General features: G+C 41.1%; 1 protein-coding gene across 2 annotated transcripts in view; it reads left to right on the forward strand.

Moving 5' to 3' along the window:
• The window catches only part of DNAJC13 (DnaJ heat shock protein family (Hsp40) member C13), a 103,279-nt gene that overhangs the window by 14,760 nt on the left and 69,199 nt on the right, over positions 1–19,320 (forward strand). For both annotated transcript variants that reach the window (XR_014773444.1, XM_084751883.1), the window contains exons 2-6: positions 1,383–1,463; positions 12,121–12,196; positions 13,095–13,244; positions 13,674–13,715; positions 17,299–17,499. Coding sequence is in view for 1 of the 2 variants with exons in the window: in XM_084751883.1 (XP_084608009.1) it covers positions 1,396–1,463; positions 12,121–12,196; positions 13,095–13,244; positions 13,674–13,715; positions 17,299–17,499 (537 nt within the window). In the remaining variant the exon portion in view is untranslated. The remainder of the gene's footprint in view (positions 1–1,382; positions 1,464–12,120; positions 12,197–13,094; positions 13,245–13,673; positions 13,716–17,298; positions 17,500–19,320) is intronic.

The raw sequence follows: 19,320 nt of genomic DNA on the forward strand, positions 1-19,320 counted from the left end.
TTTATGATTTATGAATTAATTTCAAAGAGGCCTTGCCATATATAAAGATGTAAAGCAAGTCTACGCAAGGTATAATTCCTACTCTTCCATTTGAATTGTTTACATTTTGGTAAGTATCCTACAGTAATTTTTAGCATGCATTTCCAGTAAGGCCAGAGAGAAGGCCGCACCACAGCTGAGAAACCAGGCCCCATACACTTCCTTAGCTCTTGTATAGATAAATTATGTTGTGCCTTCAAAACATCACCAGACTTTGATGAGTAGTCACCTGTGTTTAAGTGTCCTTCCCCCCACCTGTGAAATTAGTTGTTTCTGGGTTTTGTGCGCTGTTAGGTTACAATCAGAAAATACAGCACAACTTCGCTCTCAGCGCATGTACCAAGTCATCACAAATTCAGCAGCCCTTTGTTTTCTACTCTGTCCAACCGGAGGATTCCACTAATCAGACTGCTCTCTGCTTCATTTTCTTCATTGCCTTGATACAGTCTGGTAATAGCGGGTTACAGCTATGCTTTGGGTAGTGCTGTCTTCACATAGTCAGGAAATGGAATACCGTGCAGCCTTAAGTATTTTGTCAGTGAATATTTAGTTCTACCGGGAAAGTGGTTATTCTGTGGAGGTGCATGTGACAGTCTTGCAGTGGGTTGTTTGTTTTGAGACAGGGTCTCACTTTGAGGCTCTGGCTAGCTCAGAACTCACAGAGATCTGCCTGCTGCTACTTCCTGCATGCTGAGATGAAAGGTGTGTACCACCGTACCCAGCCTAGTTTTGTTTTGTTTTGTTTTGTTTTGGAAAAGATAGTTTTTCTAGATATAAGAAGAGAGGCAGAGAGGCTACAGTGAAAGATTCCTTTTGATTCTACGGTGAAAGATTCCTTATGAACATTTTCACTTTCTTCCGATGGACATGTATTGCTTTTCTAATTAGTCTTATTTGTAAATTCTTACTTAGGAAGTCCTGCTGTCTGAAGCTCCAGGGTCAGCAGTGTGGCCCCCCCTTAGCTGTGCAACAGAACCCTTCTGTAATTGATTAGACTCTCGATCATTTATATTAGATGTTCACCATGTGCCAAGGCACTGTATGACGGTTTGATATAAAGACACATTATTTTCATCTGAAAACCTTTTCTAGATTCCCTGTATTTGGATGTTGATCGAGGATAACTCTTGTCTTTGAGCAACCCAGTCCACTGGTCTCATGGAAAAAGAGTGGCTGAGAAGGCAGACATGATGCCGTGCTGAACACAGCATCGAGCAGTCCTGTCCTTACACCTTGTAGCATTGCAGAGCTAAGGACTGTGAGATACTGTCCTTTGCTGTGAGGGAGTCAGGGAAATTTAAGACTGTAACTCTGCTAAGGGCATCCATACCTTTGTTTTCCAGGTTTCAGCACAAAATGAACATAATTAGAGAAAATAAAGACCTGGCATGCTTCTACACAACCAAGCACTCGTGGAGGGGAAAGTAAGTATTCTTTGCTTTTACTTTTCTGAACGTCCATAAAGTATCATTTAAGTCCAGTATTGGTATCTTTTAATAGTGAGGCACAGCCAACAGTGTTCTTGGGCATGTCACAGTGCAAATGCATTGCTGTCCCTTTTTTCTTTTGATTTTTTGATATTTTTCTTTTTTTTTTTTTTAAAAGAAAAGTAACAAGAGAAAGTAAAGCAGTTGTGGGCTTTGGTTGCTGGGACCTGGCTTGTGCTACAGTGTTGCCAGCCTCATTGCCAGGGTCAAGCCTGTGAGTCAACCATTGGCCTCTAGTGAGATTTGGAGCTTTTTAAAAGATGCATTTATTTATTTGTTTGTTTGTTTATTTGAATGAAATTTTTGATTAGCTTTTTTTTTTCTTGACTGGAATGAAGGCACTTCATGTTTGTATTTGTTTCAGTCAGACCAAGATGTCCTTGCGTTCCCTCCCTATTGGATGGTGGTAAATTCTTCCCCACAGATTATTGTAGAGATTAAATGAGGTGATGTGGAGTGAATGGAAGCTTTGCAGTTATGCTTTAAGTACCTTGCTATTTGGTGGATGGAGCTTCTTGACTGTTAGGAAAGCAGTTGGTGTCTGCCCATTCTGAGAAGCATTGACTAGTGAGCCTGAGTGTCTTACTTTGACAAACAGGCAATGGCGGTGTTCTAAGGTGACCTGTGAGTAGAACACACATGTGCATAGCGTGTGTTCTTGTTCTTCACTTTCCGTGCTTTTGGTTGAAGGTGTGGTGGCTCTGGGGTGGCCCAGTGTTTGCATGCTAGTGTTTCTGACTCACCTTGGCAGATTCACCAGTTTAAAGGATCAGGTTACTTGGATTTGTTCTGTTAGTGGCTTGCTTTATGAACTTGCATGTTAGTGAGCATAATTTTACCCTTGTAGAATACTGTGTGTCCTCTCGTAGTTTCCTTGAGCAGAGCCCCAGCAAATTGATGTGCCCAAGGCCGTGTGATTCTCTGGCACTTTGAATTCCACTTCAGATGGTCAGGTTTTCTAAGTAGTGCATTGCTCTGCCCATCATAATGTAGCCACTCCACTGTCCCCGCTTTGCCTTCTGCATACTGATTCTAGGGGTGGCTCACTGATGCTCGCTGCCTTGTGAGTTTGTTGGCAACGTGATCCTCTAGAACTTTCAGAACACAATGGCTACTGCTTAAGAGAAGAATGCTTTCGTTTCCTTGTAATAGTTTGAGTAAACTCATTTCTGTAGTCTTTGCCCAGTTCCCTTCCCTTCCTTGATACCTGGAAATACTTTGTTTTCCTAACAAATATAGCATATTTCCATATACCATAAAACTCAACCATGCAAAGTATGCAATTCATTGATTTTTTTTTTTCAGTATACATAGAATTCTGATGTATCACCACTATTACTGGGACATACGAAAAAAAAGTGCTTTGTTTAGAAACCACTATCATCTTGCCAACATCTGCCAGGCACCTACTGTGTGTCTTTGGGTCTGCATGTTTGGAAAGTCTCATATAAATGAAACAATGCAAAATATGCTCTTTTGTGGCTGTCTTCTTCCAATTAATATTTCAAGGTTCATCTCTGTGTTAATAGCCTGTATCAGTATTTCCTTGTGTTATCCAATCATAGTTGATTTCATTAAGTACCACATTTCGACTGTTTTTAAGTTAATGGGTATTTGTATTGTCTCCACTTTCTTTCTGTGTGAATATTCTGTGAGAGGCTGGATGAGTCAATATTTTTGCTTCTCCTGGGTATTTCCGAGGAGTGGAATTGGTGAGGCTAATGGTAACTCCATGTTTGACCTCCGAGAAACAGCGAAAGGTTTAAGTAATGTTGAGTATGCTTTCATGTGCTTGTTGGCCACTTGTAATCTTTGATGGAATGTCTGTTCAAATCGTTCACCTGTTTTAATTAGGTTGTCTCCCTAATTGCTGAGCTGTAGGAATTCTTTACTTAAACACACACAGCTAAGCCATTGGCACAATACTGCTCCAGTTCTGAGGGATGCCTCCCAGCCATCTTGATGCTGTACAGTACAGTTGTTAGTTTTGGTGAAATCCAGCTTCTCTCCTTTTGTGCTGTTCACTATACTTCTGGTCATTTGTAAGAAACTATTGCTTAAACTAAGATTGGCAATGGTTTTCTCATGTGTTTCCTTCTATGATTTGTATAACTCAAATTTTGAATTAATTTTATGTGGTGTACAGTGAAGGTCCACATTCATTTCTCATTGCATGTGAAGATCTACTTGTACCTTTATGACTTGTAGAAAGGACCTTTCTTCTTCCATTGAGTTGTTTGACACCCTTGCCAAAAGTCATTTGACCCTAAATGTGGATTCTCAATTTGCTTCCATTGAATTGGATGCCCACTTGTGCTAACGTCAGAAGCATGCTGGCTTGATTTACTGTAGCTTTGTTCCCTTTGAGGTTCATATGTAATGAGGCTGCAATGCAACTTCAGTATTGGGTTGAATATTCTGCATCTTGTACTGCTGTATTAATTTTTCAGTGAATTGTAATCTTACCCAGAAGTGGCTGGGGTTTTGGTGATGTTGGGGTGAGTGTCTCTCAGTTGGGGGCGTGCATTAACTCTGCTGATCCATGAGCCTTCTGCTGACTTGGATGTTTTATTTTCAATCCCTTTTCCTCAGGTGGTGGTTTCAGTTGGCTTTGTGCATTGTGCAGCACTGAAATCCATTATGCTTGTTTTCTGACCAGTTTGAACCTGGGTTTAACGTATTCTCAACGTTCTTACTATAAAAAATAAAAACATCATTATTCAAATTTTGCTTTTAGGTCTAGTCAAACTTTCTAGAAATGTGTTTTTTTTTCTTTTTTTTTAGAAATGTGTTTATACAACAGATTCTATGTGTAATTTTTCTTTTTCTTCTTTATTTTTTCCCCTTTTTTTCTTTTCTTTTTTCTTTTTGAGAATTGGGGCTTGTTTTAAGAGATTCTAGACCAATACACGTTGCTGTCCCAACTCTACCATCTAGGGAAATTACCGATCATGGTGATCAAGTGGATGCATTCCCTCTTTTCTCCTCACGTGCTTCACTTAAAGATAACCTTCTAGATCATGCCTCAGAGGTTTTCATGTGACCCATTTCTGTACCTTTGTGGTGTTCCCATCATGCCTCACTTTCAACTGATTCCTGCTTTGATTAATATAGATTTGTTGTGGTGATTATAGACCCCTGGGCTGGCAAAGGAGTTTTTCTTCTGTACTTGTTTTTTCCACTTGGGAAGTCCATACATAATTTAATTACATGTTTCTTCCAAGAGCAAGAAAAGGAGGTTACAGGGAGTAAAAGCACTTTTCTACCATGAAAACAAGATTTCCTCTTTGTCTTAAGCAAGCCACTGCAGGCCGGAAGGAAGGTACAGATGTTCAGCTAAAGTGGAAGTGCATATTCGCTGTGGAAAACTTCAAAGTAATAGGCTGTTTTCTCTAGATAGAGTTTACAAGCACAGACTACCTTACGGATCATTCCAGGTTTTGTTAGTAAGGCAGATGCTTTAAATTCGAGTGGGATTTTAGTATACAACTAGGATTCTAAGCACAGTATGTTAGGAAAATTGGTCTGTGAAATTCAATGATAGAAGCTCCCGTTAGCGACAGTTGTGATGACTGGAGGCAAGAGAGGGAGAGAGGGGTTGAGGGTAGTGGAACTGGTAGCTTTTTATGCTTATGTTGAGGAAAAGAATTGGACCAGGGAAGGGCGTCTTTTTCTTTCCCTCTTGGTGTCTGTACATCTGGCAGTTCTAATGAGCAGAGGGCTCTGAGGGACGTGTTTCCCTTGTCTCCTAGCTTGGGTGCCACCAGCCTTGCCCTCAGACCAGCCCCTCCTGAGCTCTCCACATGCTCTGTCTGTGTAACTCTCGGTAGCTGCGACCAGGCAGTTTGGAGTTTGGACGTATAAACTGGATCACATCTTTATAGCAATCTTATGTTGTACTAAAATTTGCTCCATCTGATCTGAGAAAGACTATTGCCATTGATTATGCCTCAGAACCTAAAGCCTCTAAAATGCGACATTTCATCGGATGCACTTATAAGCCATGAGGGCATCTCTCTGAGTCGTTGGGATAGGACTGTAGAGTTTGTCTTCCTTGTTGTTTCTCTTCTCTGGGGAGTATCGCTTCTCATGAGAATGAGCCCTCTTAGGTAGAGTGTCCCCCCACCCCCCAAAAAATTGAGTATCCTGATGATATAACCAAATGAGTGACCGATTTGCCCACTCCTTTTAATTCTATGTTTTAAGTATGAATGTACTGAAGCAGGCATGATCAGTAAAGGAATATTTAAACATTGAATTATAATGTTTATTTTCCTGGAATTTAACCCTACCACCAGTTAATATTCATTCCTCTAGAAGAAAAAGAGCAATAGGAGTAGCTAGCAGTGATTGCTTGCTTATGTGGCAGGCACATAGGTTCAAAGCCCCTCAAATGCACTATTTCTTCTAATTCTTATGTGATAGGTAGATATATGGTACCCACATCTTTCAAATGGAGAAACTGTCACTTAGAGAGTTATCTGAGGGTTCATAACTGATAGTATCCCAGGAAGTATTTGAATGCAGACAGTGTGACTGCAGAGTGGTGGGCACAACTGTTAGGCCCTGGTGTCCTGTAACAACAGAGCTCTGCAGGAAACAGGAAATCGTGTGTGCTGTTGGTAGGAGCTTGCCATGTCTAGGATCCTAGCTCAGATGTATGGAAGAACAGCGAAGCCTTCGTTGGGAACTGAGTGTGAGTGTTGATAGCTTGGAGAAACTGTCCGCCATATCTTTCTACTCCCTGGATATTTACCGCCTGAAGAGTTCTCCCCTTTAGCTCCTTCCAAGAATATATAAACCCATCTCCTTGATTCAACTGTGTCCCGTAAGTCCTGCCTCTTGTCATCTGTGTGATAGACCATTATATCCAGTGACCCCACCTCCCTATTGAGCTTTGTGTAATAAACACACTGAGCTTTCAGGGTACCAAGGCTTCTCCATCAGAGAGTCCAGCCCCACCTGACTCCCAGCTTTCTGTGTGTCTGTGTCTTTTCTTTATCCCTTCAACACCCCCAGTCAGGTCCAAGTCCCTGGAGGCCGTGCAAGGACTGTGCAGTGCTCACTACCAGTCTTCTGACTCTGGGCACCTCTCTAGCTCAGTTCCCCTTAATTTTATTATTCGGTGGACTGACATTTCAAGCAACTGGAGTCTGTTTTTTACTGATGAAAAAGATCCTAGGTTTTGTGAAGATACTAAAGGTTTTGAGAAATTAGCAGCCCAGGCTGGTCCTAAGTTGGCTGGAGTGCTCAAGGTATAGCAGGAGGAGCTTGTATTGAAAGTCTCAGTGGGAGGAGAACTGGGCAGCTGTGATCTGTGTGAAGCTGAAAGGTAGAACTTGGAGCAGAGGGTGAAAACTGGAGGGAACATATATTTGCTTTCTACAGAGCTGAGAACAGGTACTTTGAGAGAAGATGAGTTAGTTCACTGCACAGTGGTAGGCAGTTTTCACTGCCACCTTTCCATAGTAGGATGAAAGGCTTTGCTTTATATTTTGGGCCCTACACTCGCTGACGTAAACTACTTTATTCTAACTATTAGTCCATTTGGCTTTTTGAGGTCAATGAAAGAATTATTTCAAGCTTTACAAGCAGTATACAGTGCTGGAGTGATGGCTCAGTGGGATAGAGCATACACTGCTTGTGCTGAGGACCCAACTTGGATTCCCAGCATCCAAGTCAATAACTATTCATAAAGATTAGAAGATTTAAGGGTATTATAGCATTTTTATTTACAGAAATTAAAACTATACAAAAATATTTTATGTAAGTGTATAAAGCTTTGCCTATTAAAAATCTGGGTGTAAGCTGCCATGTGGCATACACGCCTTTAATCCCAGCACTCGAGAGGTAGAGGCTGGCGGATCGGTGTGAGTTTGAGGCCAGCCTGGTCTACAAAGTGAGTCCAAGACAGCCAAGGCTACACAGAGAAACCTTGTCTCCAAAACAAAAACAAAAACAAAAACAAAAACAAAAACAAAAACTTTTTAAAAATCTGGGTGTATTTAAAAAAAAAAAAAAACTTTTATTTCTTGACCATTAGTTTCCTGATAGTAAATAGCATAACTAATGGATAGTAGAAATTGTTTTAAAATAAGTTATCATGTTACATTAGTCTGTAAATTATGAAACTAAATATCTGTTCCCTTTAGGCATATAGTAGTTACATGTGCCTTTATTTTTAGTTGTCAAATAAAAAGGAAACAGGTGTCATAGGTCAAGTCAGTAATGCGTATTAATTTTTCACTTGAGGAAAAAGGTACATATTTTTATATTCCTTTATATTATGTTTATGGCATCATTTGTCTTGAATTTCTCATGGATTCTGCTTTGCTTAGTCTGTTTCTCTTGTAATTTAATTTCATATGATTTATGTTTTTCCTAAACATAATTTGTTAGGTAAGTTTAAATTATACACACAATAAAGTTGCATTTTTTTGTTAAGTTCTCAGCAGCTTCCTGTGTCTCCTGCCTACCCGAGCAGGCAGGTGCTGATAGACAGAATGCTGCCATCACATCAGAGAGTGCCTTTAGACCACACTGATCTCAGTGACAGAGTGGTATGTGAGAACAGTGTCAACAAGGAAACAACAGGCAAAGGGGTTAAAAACCACTGTCAATGCCTTGCATGGACACAGTGCGAAAGTATTTAACTAAGTATTAGCAAACCCTATCAACAGTTTATTAAAAGGAATTCTTTTTTTTTTTTTAATAGTAAATGGGATACATCTTAAACGTGCATGGATAAGTTAGCAGTGCACCATGTCCTGAAACTAAATTAACACACATGCCACATGATCTCCTCAGTAGATGCAAAACGGGCCCCTGACAACTCAAACATTCCTTCATAAGGAAAGTGTTAACCAAATTAGGTACAGAAACAAAAAATTATAATTTATAACAGCTACAATAAAATAAATAGGGATAATTTTAACCAAAGGAATCAAAGATCTCTGCAAATTAAACAGATGGAAGAAGTTGGAGAAATGAAAAGGCAGCTGTGTACAGGGATCAGTACTACTCACTCCAAATGACCTACAGATGTAATGTGGTCTCTGTCAAAACGTCAGTGACCCAAACAAAACTAGAGCATTGCTAAAGCTGTTCAGAAGGAAAAGAAAGCTAGAGGCCTATTACCTGACTTCAGAGTCTACAAAGCTGGAGTATGAAGTAGCGTGGTGCTGGCACAAAAGCAGAACAGTGGAACAGCACAGAGCCTAGGCGTACACCTCGCATCTGTAGTGGTGGTAAGCATATACATTAAGTAGCGATGGCCTTTACGGTGCATGTTGCTGCCAAAATTGTATATACACAAAGAGAAAAATGAGACTACAATCTCATCTCCCACCAGTTAGAAAAGCTAAATCCAAGTGAATTAAAAAACTCAATGCAGTACCTAAAACAAAACTTTGAGAAGAAAGTACAGAAATACTTTAAGGTATTGGAATGACCAAGATTTGGAAGGATGGAGTAACAAGACCTCTAAAACACAGGGAAAAGCAAAACCCACACATGGCATCAGACTGAAAACCTGCCACAAAACAAGTAGAAGTGGAGAGACGAGCTACAGAGTGAGAGAATACATCTGCCAATTATACAGCCGAACAGGGGCTAATAATCAGAATAGGTAAGGAACTCCAAGAACTAAACATCCCAAAAGGAGGGACAAAGGCCTTAAGTAGGCATTTTTAAATACTGACATACAAATGGCCACACACATACAAAAAAAATGTTTAGCATCACTATTGGGGAAATATGAAAATTGAAATCACAAGGTATCCTTTGACCTTAGTAAGAATGGCTGTCACCAAGAAAACTAAAGACAAGTGCTAGTGAGGACAGATGGAAAATGGCCCCTCAACAGTTGGTCAGATTGTAAATTACTGTAGTTAAGAGAGGTCATTAAAACATCAAAACAGAACTGTTGTAGGGTACCGGTAGCCTACTGCAGGTATATAAACAAAGGAGACAACTTGAAGAAAACAAATATCTTTCCTCTCATGCTTATTTTTACAACTATTTACAGAAGCTCAGAAACGAGACAATGGCTGACAGATGTATAAAGTGTGGTGTATACACACAGTGGAAAATCACTCATCCCTTAAAAAGAATGAAATTGTCACTTGTGACATGAATGGAAGTGAAGATCAGAATGATCCAGGCATAGAAAGGCGCGGAGCTCACATAGGCAGACTCTTAAAAAGTTCACCTCCTAGAAATTGAAAATAGATTGTTACCACAGGGGGTTTTTGTTTTTTGTTTTTCACCAGGGTATCTCTGTGTAGCCTTAGTAGACCAGGCTGGTCTCGAACTTGCAGTAGTCCACCTGCCCTGCCTCCTGAGTGCTGGGATTAAAGGCAAGCGCCACCACACCTGGCATTACCACAGGTTTATGAGGAAAAGTAGGTTGGTCTGTAGCACACAAAAGGCTCTGGGCTTGCTCTCCTGGCTCCAGAGTAGTAGTGCATGGTGTCATGTCTCAGGATAACAGTAATGTATTTCAAAACCACCGGAAGAATTTTCAGTGTTTCCACCCTAGAGCTGTGACGAATGTTTGAGGAGGTGGGTATGTGTACTGTGGTTTGAGCTTTGTACAGTATGCATGTTCACTACACGTGCAGCATAGGCGTACGTACTAGCGTCAGTTAAAAAATAGTGCAGGTGTTAGAAGGGGCTTGGTGGGGTAGCAAAGATGAGAAAAAGAATATATGAAAGTAAGCATTTTCTTAACTGATCCTCAAAAAAAAAAAAAACAAAACACAAAAAACAGCACACAGTGGTTAACTCTTGGAATTTTTTTTCAGACCTATAATTGCTGTTCTTTTCACTCACAAAAGGAAATCAATTCTGTAGTCTTATTTTTTCATGTATGTGTATGTACTGTGCATGTGCACTCATGGACATGTCCAAGGTTGATATTAAAAGCAGCCTCCAGTGTTCTTTGACCTTACTCAGGCAGGGTCTGGTCTCTCAGTCAGACGCAGACCCAGCGGTTAGCACTTGTCTCCCTAGACAACTTGCTCTGCAGATCCTTCGCCTTCAAGTGAGGCTGGGCTTACAGGCATGCTGCCATCCCTACCCAGCACTTACCACGGTCAGAACTCCTCAGTGCTCACCAGGCAAGCACTTGGCCATGCCTATTCCACAGTGATTTCCAGGCTTGGGAGAAGGGAGTTTGATATAGATGTGCCATTTAGGGCTGAACATTCCACAATCTCCTACTCTCAGCATCATAACCAGTTGTGGGCCTGTGTTCATCACCATCTTCTTCAAATAGAAGCTTTTCTGGGGAGAGTTGAAAGAGCCACTAATCTGTGGGTATAACATTTAGACATTAGTAATCAGTTTAATATTGTGCCCATTTACTAGAACAGTAAAATGTAGTTGTCCCCTAGAGCCTATGACTTGTCTAGTCACAGGTTCTTGGCCCAACAATGGTGCCAGGTATGGGTTTCATGTTATCTTCAGTCCAGTCACAAAGTAGTTGGTAGCTTCTGTGACGATTGTGCCAATCTTGGACCAGTTGGCATTTCTTGCCGGGTTAGTGATGACTGTAGCTCACACAGTTGACAGCTGGGTAAGACTGAGGATTACTTTTCTCCTCTGGTAGTATGTGTGGTGCCTCTAAACACTATGAAAGCTAGCCAGTAGTAATGAAGCTTCCGGGTCAGTACCAGCTCAATATATTCGAGTTCTACAGCTCAAGTTTATGGTGTCTTCAGCAGCAGAGTATCACTATCAGGCTGGAGGGTAGCCAAGAGTACTGGTGTTGACCCCTAAGTATTGTTCTTAACTTTGGGTTTATCTGTGTAGACTTACAGAGAATATTTTTTTTATTAATTCTGTGTTTATGGCAGTGAATTTTTTGTTCCTAGTTTTTTTCCTTACATTTCCCTATTCTAGATAATATTTTGCTCATTCTAATGTTTTAAATCTAAAGAGCTTTCTTTATTTTTAAATATGTTTCTAATTAAATTTCAACTTTATCAGTATGAGCTCCTCTTCCTCTGGGTTACTGGTAATTCAAGTAGGTTTTCTTGTTTGGGTATGTTACTTTCAGTAAAGTGAGAAGTGAAAATTGCTTCCTTGTGATGATGCAGGCTTCCTATGTGTTGCAGCACAGAGCTCAGCAGGTAGTTGCTTAAGTGGGAGTTAACGTCCCTTATGTGCTGTGCTGAGCAGATGCCGGACTCATACTTCCCTTCCTTCCCATTGAGCATTTGAAGAAAGGGTACTTTGAAAGAATTAGCCATTTGCAGTGTCTTGTTAACAAAAAAATACACTATTTAGAATTCTCTCAGCATCCTTGGCTGGTACCTTACCAACTTAATCCATGAGAGCATCACATTTGTGCAGAGGTCATATTTTCTATGTAGGAATATTAATAGTTCCCACTAAAATGAGTGTTTTTAATTCTGATAAAATTTTGGACAACAAATAGGAAAATATAAAATAAATTATATTTAATCACCATTGAGCCATTGATCAGCCAGCATATTTCCATTTATTGAAATGCTCATTTTGTGTTACTATATGTATTTTCCTTAAAAAAATGTTTATTTAAAACTAAATGTAGGCATGTCTTTCGTTGTAGGTATAAGCGAGTCTTTTCAGTTGGAACCCATGCAGTTACTACATATAATCCCAATACCTTAGAAGTAACAAATCAGGTAACGATGTTAGAAACTGTTGGGTTTATGTGACCCTTGAAAAGTCAGCATTACAGCCCATTTTACCTGCTGAAATCACCATTTCAAGAGAGAAATGTCAGTCTGAAGATGAATATGTATGCATGATGCCTTGTGTGCAGGACTAGAAGTAAAGGAGAGAGAGAGAGAGAGAGAGAGAGAGAGAGAGAGAGTGTGTTGTGCTCGCTTTCTAGGCTTTCAGGGGAATGACTTATATATTATGACTGTTACTAGCCACCTCCTCTATAAAATCAATCCCTTCCTAAAGTTGTTACTATTAATTAAGCATATTAGTTCTATCACAAATGTAATTGTTCACAGTCTTGCAAAAAAAAAAACTACAATTACTTGTTTGTAAAGGCAAGACTAATTGAACATGGATAAGTAAACATGCTTAAAGTTGGATGTGGTGGCACACGCCTCTAATATTAGCACTCTGGGAAGCAGAGACAGGAGGATCTCTGTGAGTTCAAGGCCAGCCTGGTCTACAGAGTGCGTCCAGGACAGCCAGGGCTATACAGAGAAACCCTGTCTTGAAAAACAAAACAAAAAAGATAACCCAGCTTCTTTTAATTCTAAATTAAGCATGTTTTCTAGGTTGTCTTTCTTAATGAGCACAATCATGATTATTCCCTAATACTCTTCACTCACTTAAATTGCTTCATATTAATATTAAAGATGTTTTGTTATTATCTCTGATAATTAAAAACCTTTAAGAGAACTTGAGTTGTGGAATTGCTATAGGCGCTGCTCCTTAACTCTCAGCCTGCAGTGTCTGTAAATTGTTCCTGTAAGCAGAGGATATAGAAGGAAAGAGAAGAGCAAATGTTACACCTGCTTATCTCAGAACAAAAGTTAAAGGTTTCTTCCTGTTTGCCAGTGGCCTTATGGAGACATCTGCAGCATCAGCCCTGTTGGGAAAGGACAAGGAACAGAGTTCAACCTCACATTTCGTAAAGGCAGTGGGAAGAAGTCAGAGACGTTGAAGTTCTCTACAGAGCACAGAACAGAGCTGCTTACGGAAGCTTTGGTGAGCAGGCCATGCCACAAGTTAGGTCTCTCCTCTCTGAAAGTGAAGAGGCCACATTACATCCAGATTCTGAGTTCTGACCCTGTGCCCTCTCCCACTCTCCGTTAGTCTTTAACTTGACACTGAAACATTTTCTTTCCCATTTAAGGGGGGGCAGGTAGAGGAAGAGACTGGGAAATCCTTTACATTTAACAGTATATTAGTTTTTTGAAATGTATGTGCAGGATGAAGCATTATATGTTTAATCTGTTTTGCTCATCAGTAAAGTGCCACAATCTTTATTAAATATGGTTAACCTATAAATTTCATACCAGTTTAGTATCATGATTACTGATTGTGGCTTTTTACCAGATTTGGGTGGAAAAGGCTGCCTTATGAGCCTTCCTTGCCAGTCTATTCTCACAAACTGTGGTGTGTTTTCTCTTTCAGAGATTCAGAACTGACTTTGCAGAGGGAAAAATCACAGGAAGGGTAAGATTTGACATTTATCAGTGTGTGTTCTTACATGATCAGATGCTGCCTTCACTGTAGAAGTCATACATTGCCTGTGTTCCTGTTTCAGTAAAGACAAAAGGAAGTACAACCTTAATGCCTCTTAACAAAGAAAGAGACGAATGTACTTTAACAGGAAACTCAAATATCAAGAAACAGATTTCAGACTTATTTCTTGTTAGATAACAAACAAATCATCTGCCAAAATAACCGGCACATTAAAAGTAGTGTAGGGGCTGGAGGGCTCAGTCAGCAGTTGAGAGTGCCTGGGTTTGGTTCCTAGCACCTGCAGTGTACCTCACAGCCATCCAGAGCTCTGGTTCCACATTCCAAGGGATCCAGTAACCCATTTGTGACCTCCACCGGCACTAGGCCACACACGGGGCACAGGCTTTCATGCAGGCATGATGCTCGTACACACAAATAAATAAATAAATCTACAAGCAGTACAGCCATTAATAATTCTCGCCACACTGCGGCAGCTGTTAGCACTTGCAGCAGCTTGCTTTATTGAAGGCTTAAGGTTTGGGAGATTCAGCGCTATCTTTTTACGTGTCCCACATTGGGTCTGGCTTGTATGAAAGGCCAGCATGACGCCAGCAGCTTTGAGGAGAGCCATGTTGCTTAGTGGAGTCCTCACTTTCCCAGCCAGGCCTCTCCAATAAACCAGAGACTTCTGGGAAGAAGGGATTGGGGAATTTTCTCACGATAGACTAAATTTTTTAACCATGAATGGGTTTTGCATTTATTTGCACTTTTTCTCCCCTGGTACTGGAGGGCCTTCTCCAGCACTGAGTTGTATGTGCAGTACTCGGGTTTTAAAGTTTGAGACAGGGTCTATTTAAGCTGCTCACAGATGGCCTTAAACTCCCTCAGTAGCCCAGGCAGACAGTCTCCTGCCTCAGCCTTCCAGGTAATGGGGATCACAGACCTGCACTATGGCCTGGCTGTTTCTACTTTGTTTTGTTTTGTTTTGTTTTGTGTTTTGTTTTTTGTTTTTGAGACAAGGTTGTTTCGCGGTGTTTCTACTTTTATAGTGGAGAAAATAAAGCCTTAAGTTCTAGCATGGTGGAAGCCATTGTCTCTCCCTGAAGTCCTGAAGTGGACTCTGATGTGCTGACAGAATTGGCCCTCTCCTGTTAAACTCTTGTTCTCTCTATGGGCATTTTTCTGTTGGGTTTAAGCTCCCAGAGGCTCATTCATTTCAGTGCTAGCCCTTGGCTGGTTGCCCAGGATCCATTTCACATAGTTGCATGTCAGCTGATAAGCTGCTTGTTTATTGTCACTGAGGAGCTTCTGCCAGTGTGCTTATTGTAATTATCTCAGGTGAATTTTCTGTGTCTCTGTTTGGATGACAACTGCTTCCAAAACTCAGCAGTATTGTCTGTAAGCTCCCTGTTGTAGCAGTTAGCTCCAGCCACTTAATGTTGTCAGCCTTGAGGTGGAAACATTGCTAGAGGATATGACATCTGCACCTCTGCAAAATAAGCTAGGGCCTCCACTTCAAATGCTGCGCTAAGCAGCTCCATCACATAAGTTGAATTTGGTCGTGAGTCCTGCTATCACCTTTGACATATTCTAAATTACGGTCTTTCAAAGACTCTTAGGCGTGGCCTCAACAATAGTCCTTAGAGCTAATGATATATTTCCATCAGCTGCTGCTGTCAGGTGATAGAAATGGAACTATCCTGTAGAGTGAGTTTGGCTATGTTGGCAAGTCTAATTGAAAAGAGCCACTGTGCTGGGAAGATGGCCCAGGGGATAAAGTACTTGCTGTGCAAGCCTGAGACCCTGGCTTCAGAACCCCACTACCACCACCACCACCACCAACACCATCACTACCAATAGCACCAATAGCTGAAAAGCCAAGCCAGGTGCATGCTGTAATCCCAACACTGGGAGGTAAAGACAAGGGACTTCCTTGAGATTGCTGACCAGCCAGTCTAGCCAGTCAGTAAGCTCCAGGTTCGTCTAGAGACCCTGTCACAAAAAGGTAGACAGAGATAAAGACACCCAATGTTGACCTCTGACCTCCACATGCATATACACAGGCATATGCACCCACACATGAACACATCAAGTATAGGAATGCATACACACAAGAAAAAAAAAACACTACCATGTTTGTTGTTCTCTCACTGCCCTTCTTGCTGGAGAGGTATGGCATTGATCTGCTGTTTTGTCAACCCTCATCAGGCCCCTGACTGTCATCTTGAGTAATGCAGACACTTGTCTTTTCTGCAGAATTCTTTCTACAGAACTGTGTGTGAAGCTATAGAACAGTGTGCTGAGGCCACAGGTGTGTGCTGGACCTGTGAGTGTCATTTTGAGGTGTTAGGTGTCAGTGGGAGTGTTCATGATTGCGCCTGCAAGAGAATTCCTCTTGGGATCAGAAATAGTGTTCTTGAGCAACGTACCAGCCATGTTTACTTTAAGAGGGATGCAGTGCAGTCCTCATCCAGATGGATAGAAGACCCTGACGGCGGAGTGCAGGGGAGGATACTCACTTCACAGTCCACAAATTGTTACCCTCTTCTCTCCCTCCCGATTCATGTAATTTACATATATTTTCTTCTGTGCCACATCATTTTGCTTAGTAGCCTTCATTAAACCTTCTCTGAAGAATGAAACTAGAAGTAGGGGAGGGAGAACCACAAAACATGTTTTAGCGTGTGTCTAAACACATCACATGCTGATGAAACATTAAAACATAAAAGGAAAACAAAACCTGGATAGTAAAAGGGTGTTGATCGTGCCGACCAACTGACGCCCAGGTACTCTGATTTGCAAAGGGTTCTCACCATCCCCAGGGCACTTTGCTGACTATTGTGATCAGAGTCCAAAGGTAACCATCCTGTAAATTAAGAAATCATACCACTGGTAAAATTTTGGCTTCAGAATTTTGGGGAGTATACACAAATTGTGTGTTAATGTACAAGGCCAACACAGAGTCTTTAATACTATGCCTCCCATAGAAATTTTTGTTGAAATCTTTGTCCTTAGAAAACTTACTCAGAATGCATTTCTCATTCTGTTTGATGTCTCCTTCAGAGGTATGGCTGTGTATTATAGATGATTTTAGGGTCTCTTTTTGAGGGTGGGGCTTTATGCTATGTATGGTTTGTTGGTTGGTTTATTATTTGTTTTCTTTTGTTTTTCTGCTTTGTTCGATTTTGAAACAGGATCTGGCTCTGATGCTGCTGCTCTGGAGCTCCTGGGCCTACGTGATCCCCCTGCCTCACCCTTTGAGTGACTGGGGCTGTAGACACAGGCTTTTTTTTTTTTTTTTCAGCTGGTTTCCCTCTTGCTTCCTCTTTTCATTTAGAGCTAAATAAGGGTAGTTTTAAATTCTTTCACAACACATTGTAAATCTAGGTCTTTGCTAATTAAGGAAGAATATAATGTCCTCAGTATGAACATTCTTAATGAAATAAACGCCTCTCTCCTTTCTCTCTCTCTCCCCCTGACAGTTTGTCAAGTAGCTCTTAAAACTACACAGTATAACTTTCTTTTATGACATGCTTAAATTTGAACCTGAAGGCAATGCTGTGCTTCTCTCTAGAGATATAACTGCTATAAGCATCACTGGAGTGATACAAGGAAACCTGTGATTTTGGAAGTAACTCCTGGAGGCTTTGACCAAATAAATCCTGTAACCAACAGAGTGCTGTGTTCCTACGACTATAGGAATATTGAAGGCTTCGTAGATCTTTCTGATTATCAAGGAGGATTTTGTATACTTTATGGAGGATTTAGTAGATTGGTAAGTAGTGTTTGTAAAAAGACATCTCCCAAGGAATATAACTAGAGTCTGAGGAGATAACTCAGTCAGTGAAGGGCGTGAGAACATGAGGTAGATCTCCAGAGAACAGTTTAAAAAGAACAGCAGGGTGTGGTGGCTCATCTGCCCAGCACTGGAGAGACAGAAGACTGGGGCCTGGAGCTCAGACAGTTCATAGTACTCGGTAAGTTCCCATCTGGGAGCAAAAGAGGTGGACAGTGCTTGAGGAGGAGCACCTGAGGCTGTGCTCTGGCCTCCACGTGACTACATAAGTGTTTGAAGGAAGTACTGTTTCCCCCCTTCAGTGTAGCTTCTGGGAGGAGGTGTGGTGTTAAGAGTCTGGCAGGCTATGGTATCAGAGGTACCTAAGGTTGAATCTTGTTTTCTGTCTCTAATATGAAGAGAATAGTATGCACATTGTGCACGAAGACGTGTGAGTCCTTGCGCGTATGTCTGGTGACTGGGTGAGGTAATTTATGGAAGAGGTTTCCCAGGTTCATGGTTTAGTAGCATTCCATAAGTGATGCTGTCATACCTGAAACTTTCTAAGCTTTCTTTGAAAAATATAACTTAGAAGTCTTAGCTATAGGGAATTCTGTTCTCTGTTTATAATATGAAATATGAGTGTGCGTTGGCACTTCAAGTCTGGGGCCTGCAGCATGATTTAGCCTTGTAATTTTGAGTTATAAGGAAACTGGGCGGCATCAGACACTGCTAAAGATACTCAAATCCTGTTTGTTAGTAATGGAAGCCATGCTGTATGGATAGGATCATCTTTGCAGAATCTTGGTTATTTCGATAAAATTTAAGTTTACAACTTCACACGCAAGCACTGGTGTCTGTGACTGAAGAGGCCTAACTACATGTTTCCTTGGCAGTCTTAGTTCCTGTCGTTATCTTAGTGTCCAGGAAACATGGTCCCAAAATTTAGTGTTCTATGGATGAGACACCCTAGGTAGGAGTGCAGAGGCAGTGGCAGGCCACTTAGATGCATAAGAGGGTAGGTGATAACAAAAGGAGAGCACGTGGAAGAATGGACACGCCAGTGATCTGATGTATACGTGCAGTTTGCTGACCTCGCTTTCTGTGTTTGATGGATGCCACCCGCTTTCCCTCATCTAGGAACACACAGGGTGGATATTTGTGACATAAAACACGAAAACACAAAGAAAAAAGCTTGTTTCCCCTCATTTTAAAGCAACTTAAGGTCTCCTGTCCAAATGCTGCCTCCTCCCTGGACTGTAGGCATTCACTATGACTGACCTCTTGGTGGGAAGTGTGCCTAATATAGTCATTTGACAACCTAACTGCCACAGTTACTCAGTGGCCTTACAGTGGAGCAATAAGGTGAAACCGTTAGGACATTTCTTTTATTGCCAGCACTTTTTACTGCTTAATGGCAGGAAGGAGAGTTCGTGTGAATTGTCTCCTAAGTGCAGATAGCTCTCTGTATCCATGGGCTCTCCATCCATGCATCTACCAACTGGGATCACCAAACGCTGATAGAGTTTTTCTACACAGTGTAGCATAACCTTTGTATGCAGTGGTGTTGTGAGGGTTCTGAGATGGTTTAAAGTGTGCAGAGAAGCACACTGAGGGTAAAAGAGGGTAAAAGAGCCTTTTGTAAAGGCTGCTAGTCAAAACCAGTCAGTTCACTACAAATGTACCGCCACAGAGTCTCTTAGCCAGTCTTGAAACCCTTTGTGTCTATGGTAGTTGTTGGTAGGAATAAAGTCATGTTTACAGACAGGATCTAACCATTGTTTCTCAGCAAAAGAACTGTTACTTTTCTGGCCAAGACAA

Source organism: Acomys minous, assembly GCF_964271855.1.
Source record: "Acomys minous genome assembly, chromosome: 13".
Classification (NCBI taxonomy): domain Eukaryota; kingdom Metazoa; phylum Chordata; class Mammalia; order Rodentia; family Muridae; genus Acomys; species Acomys minous.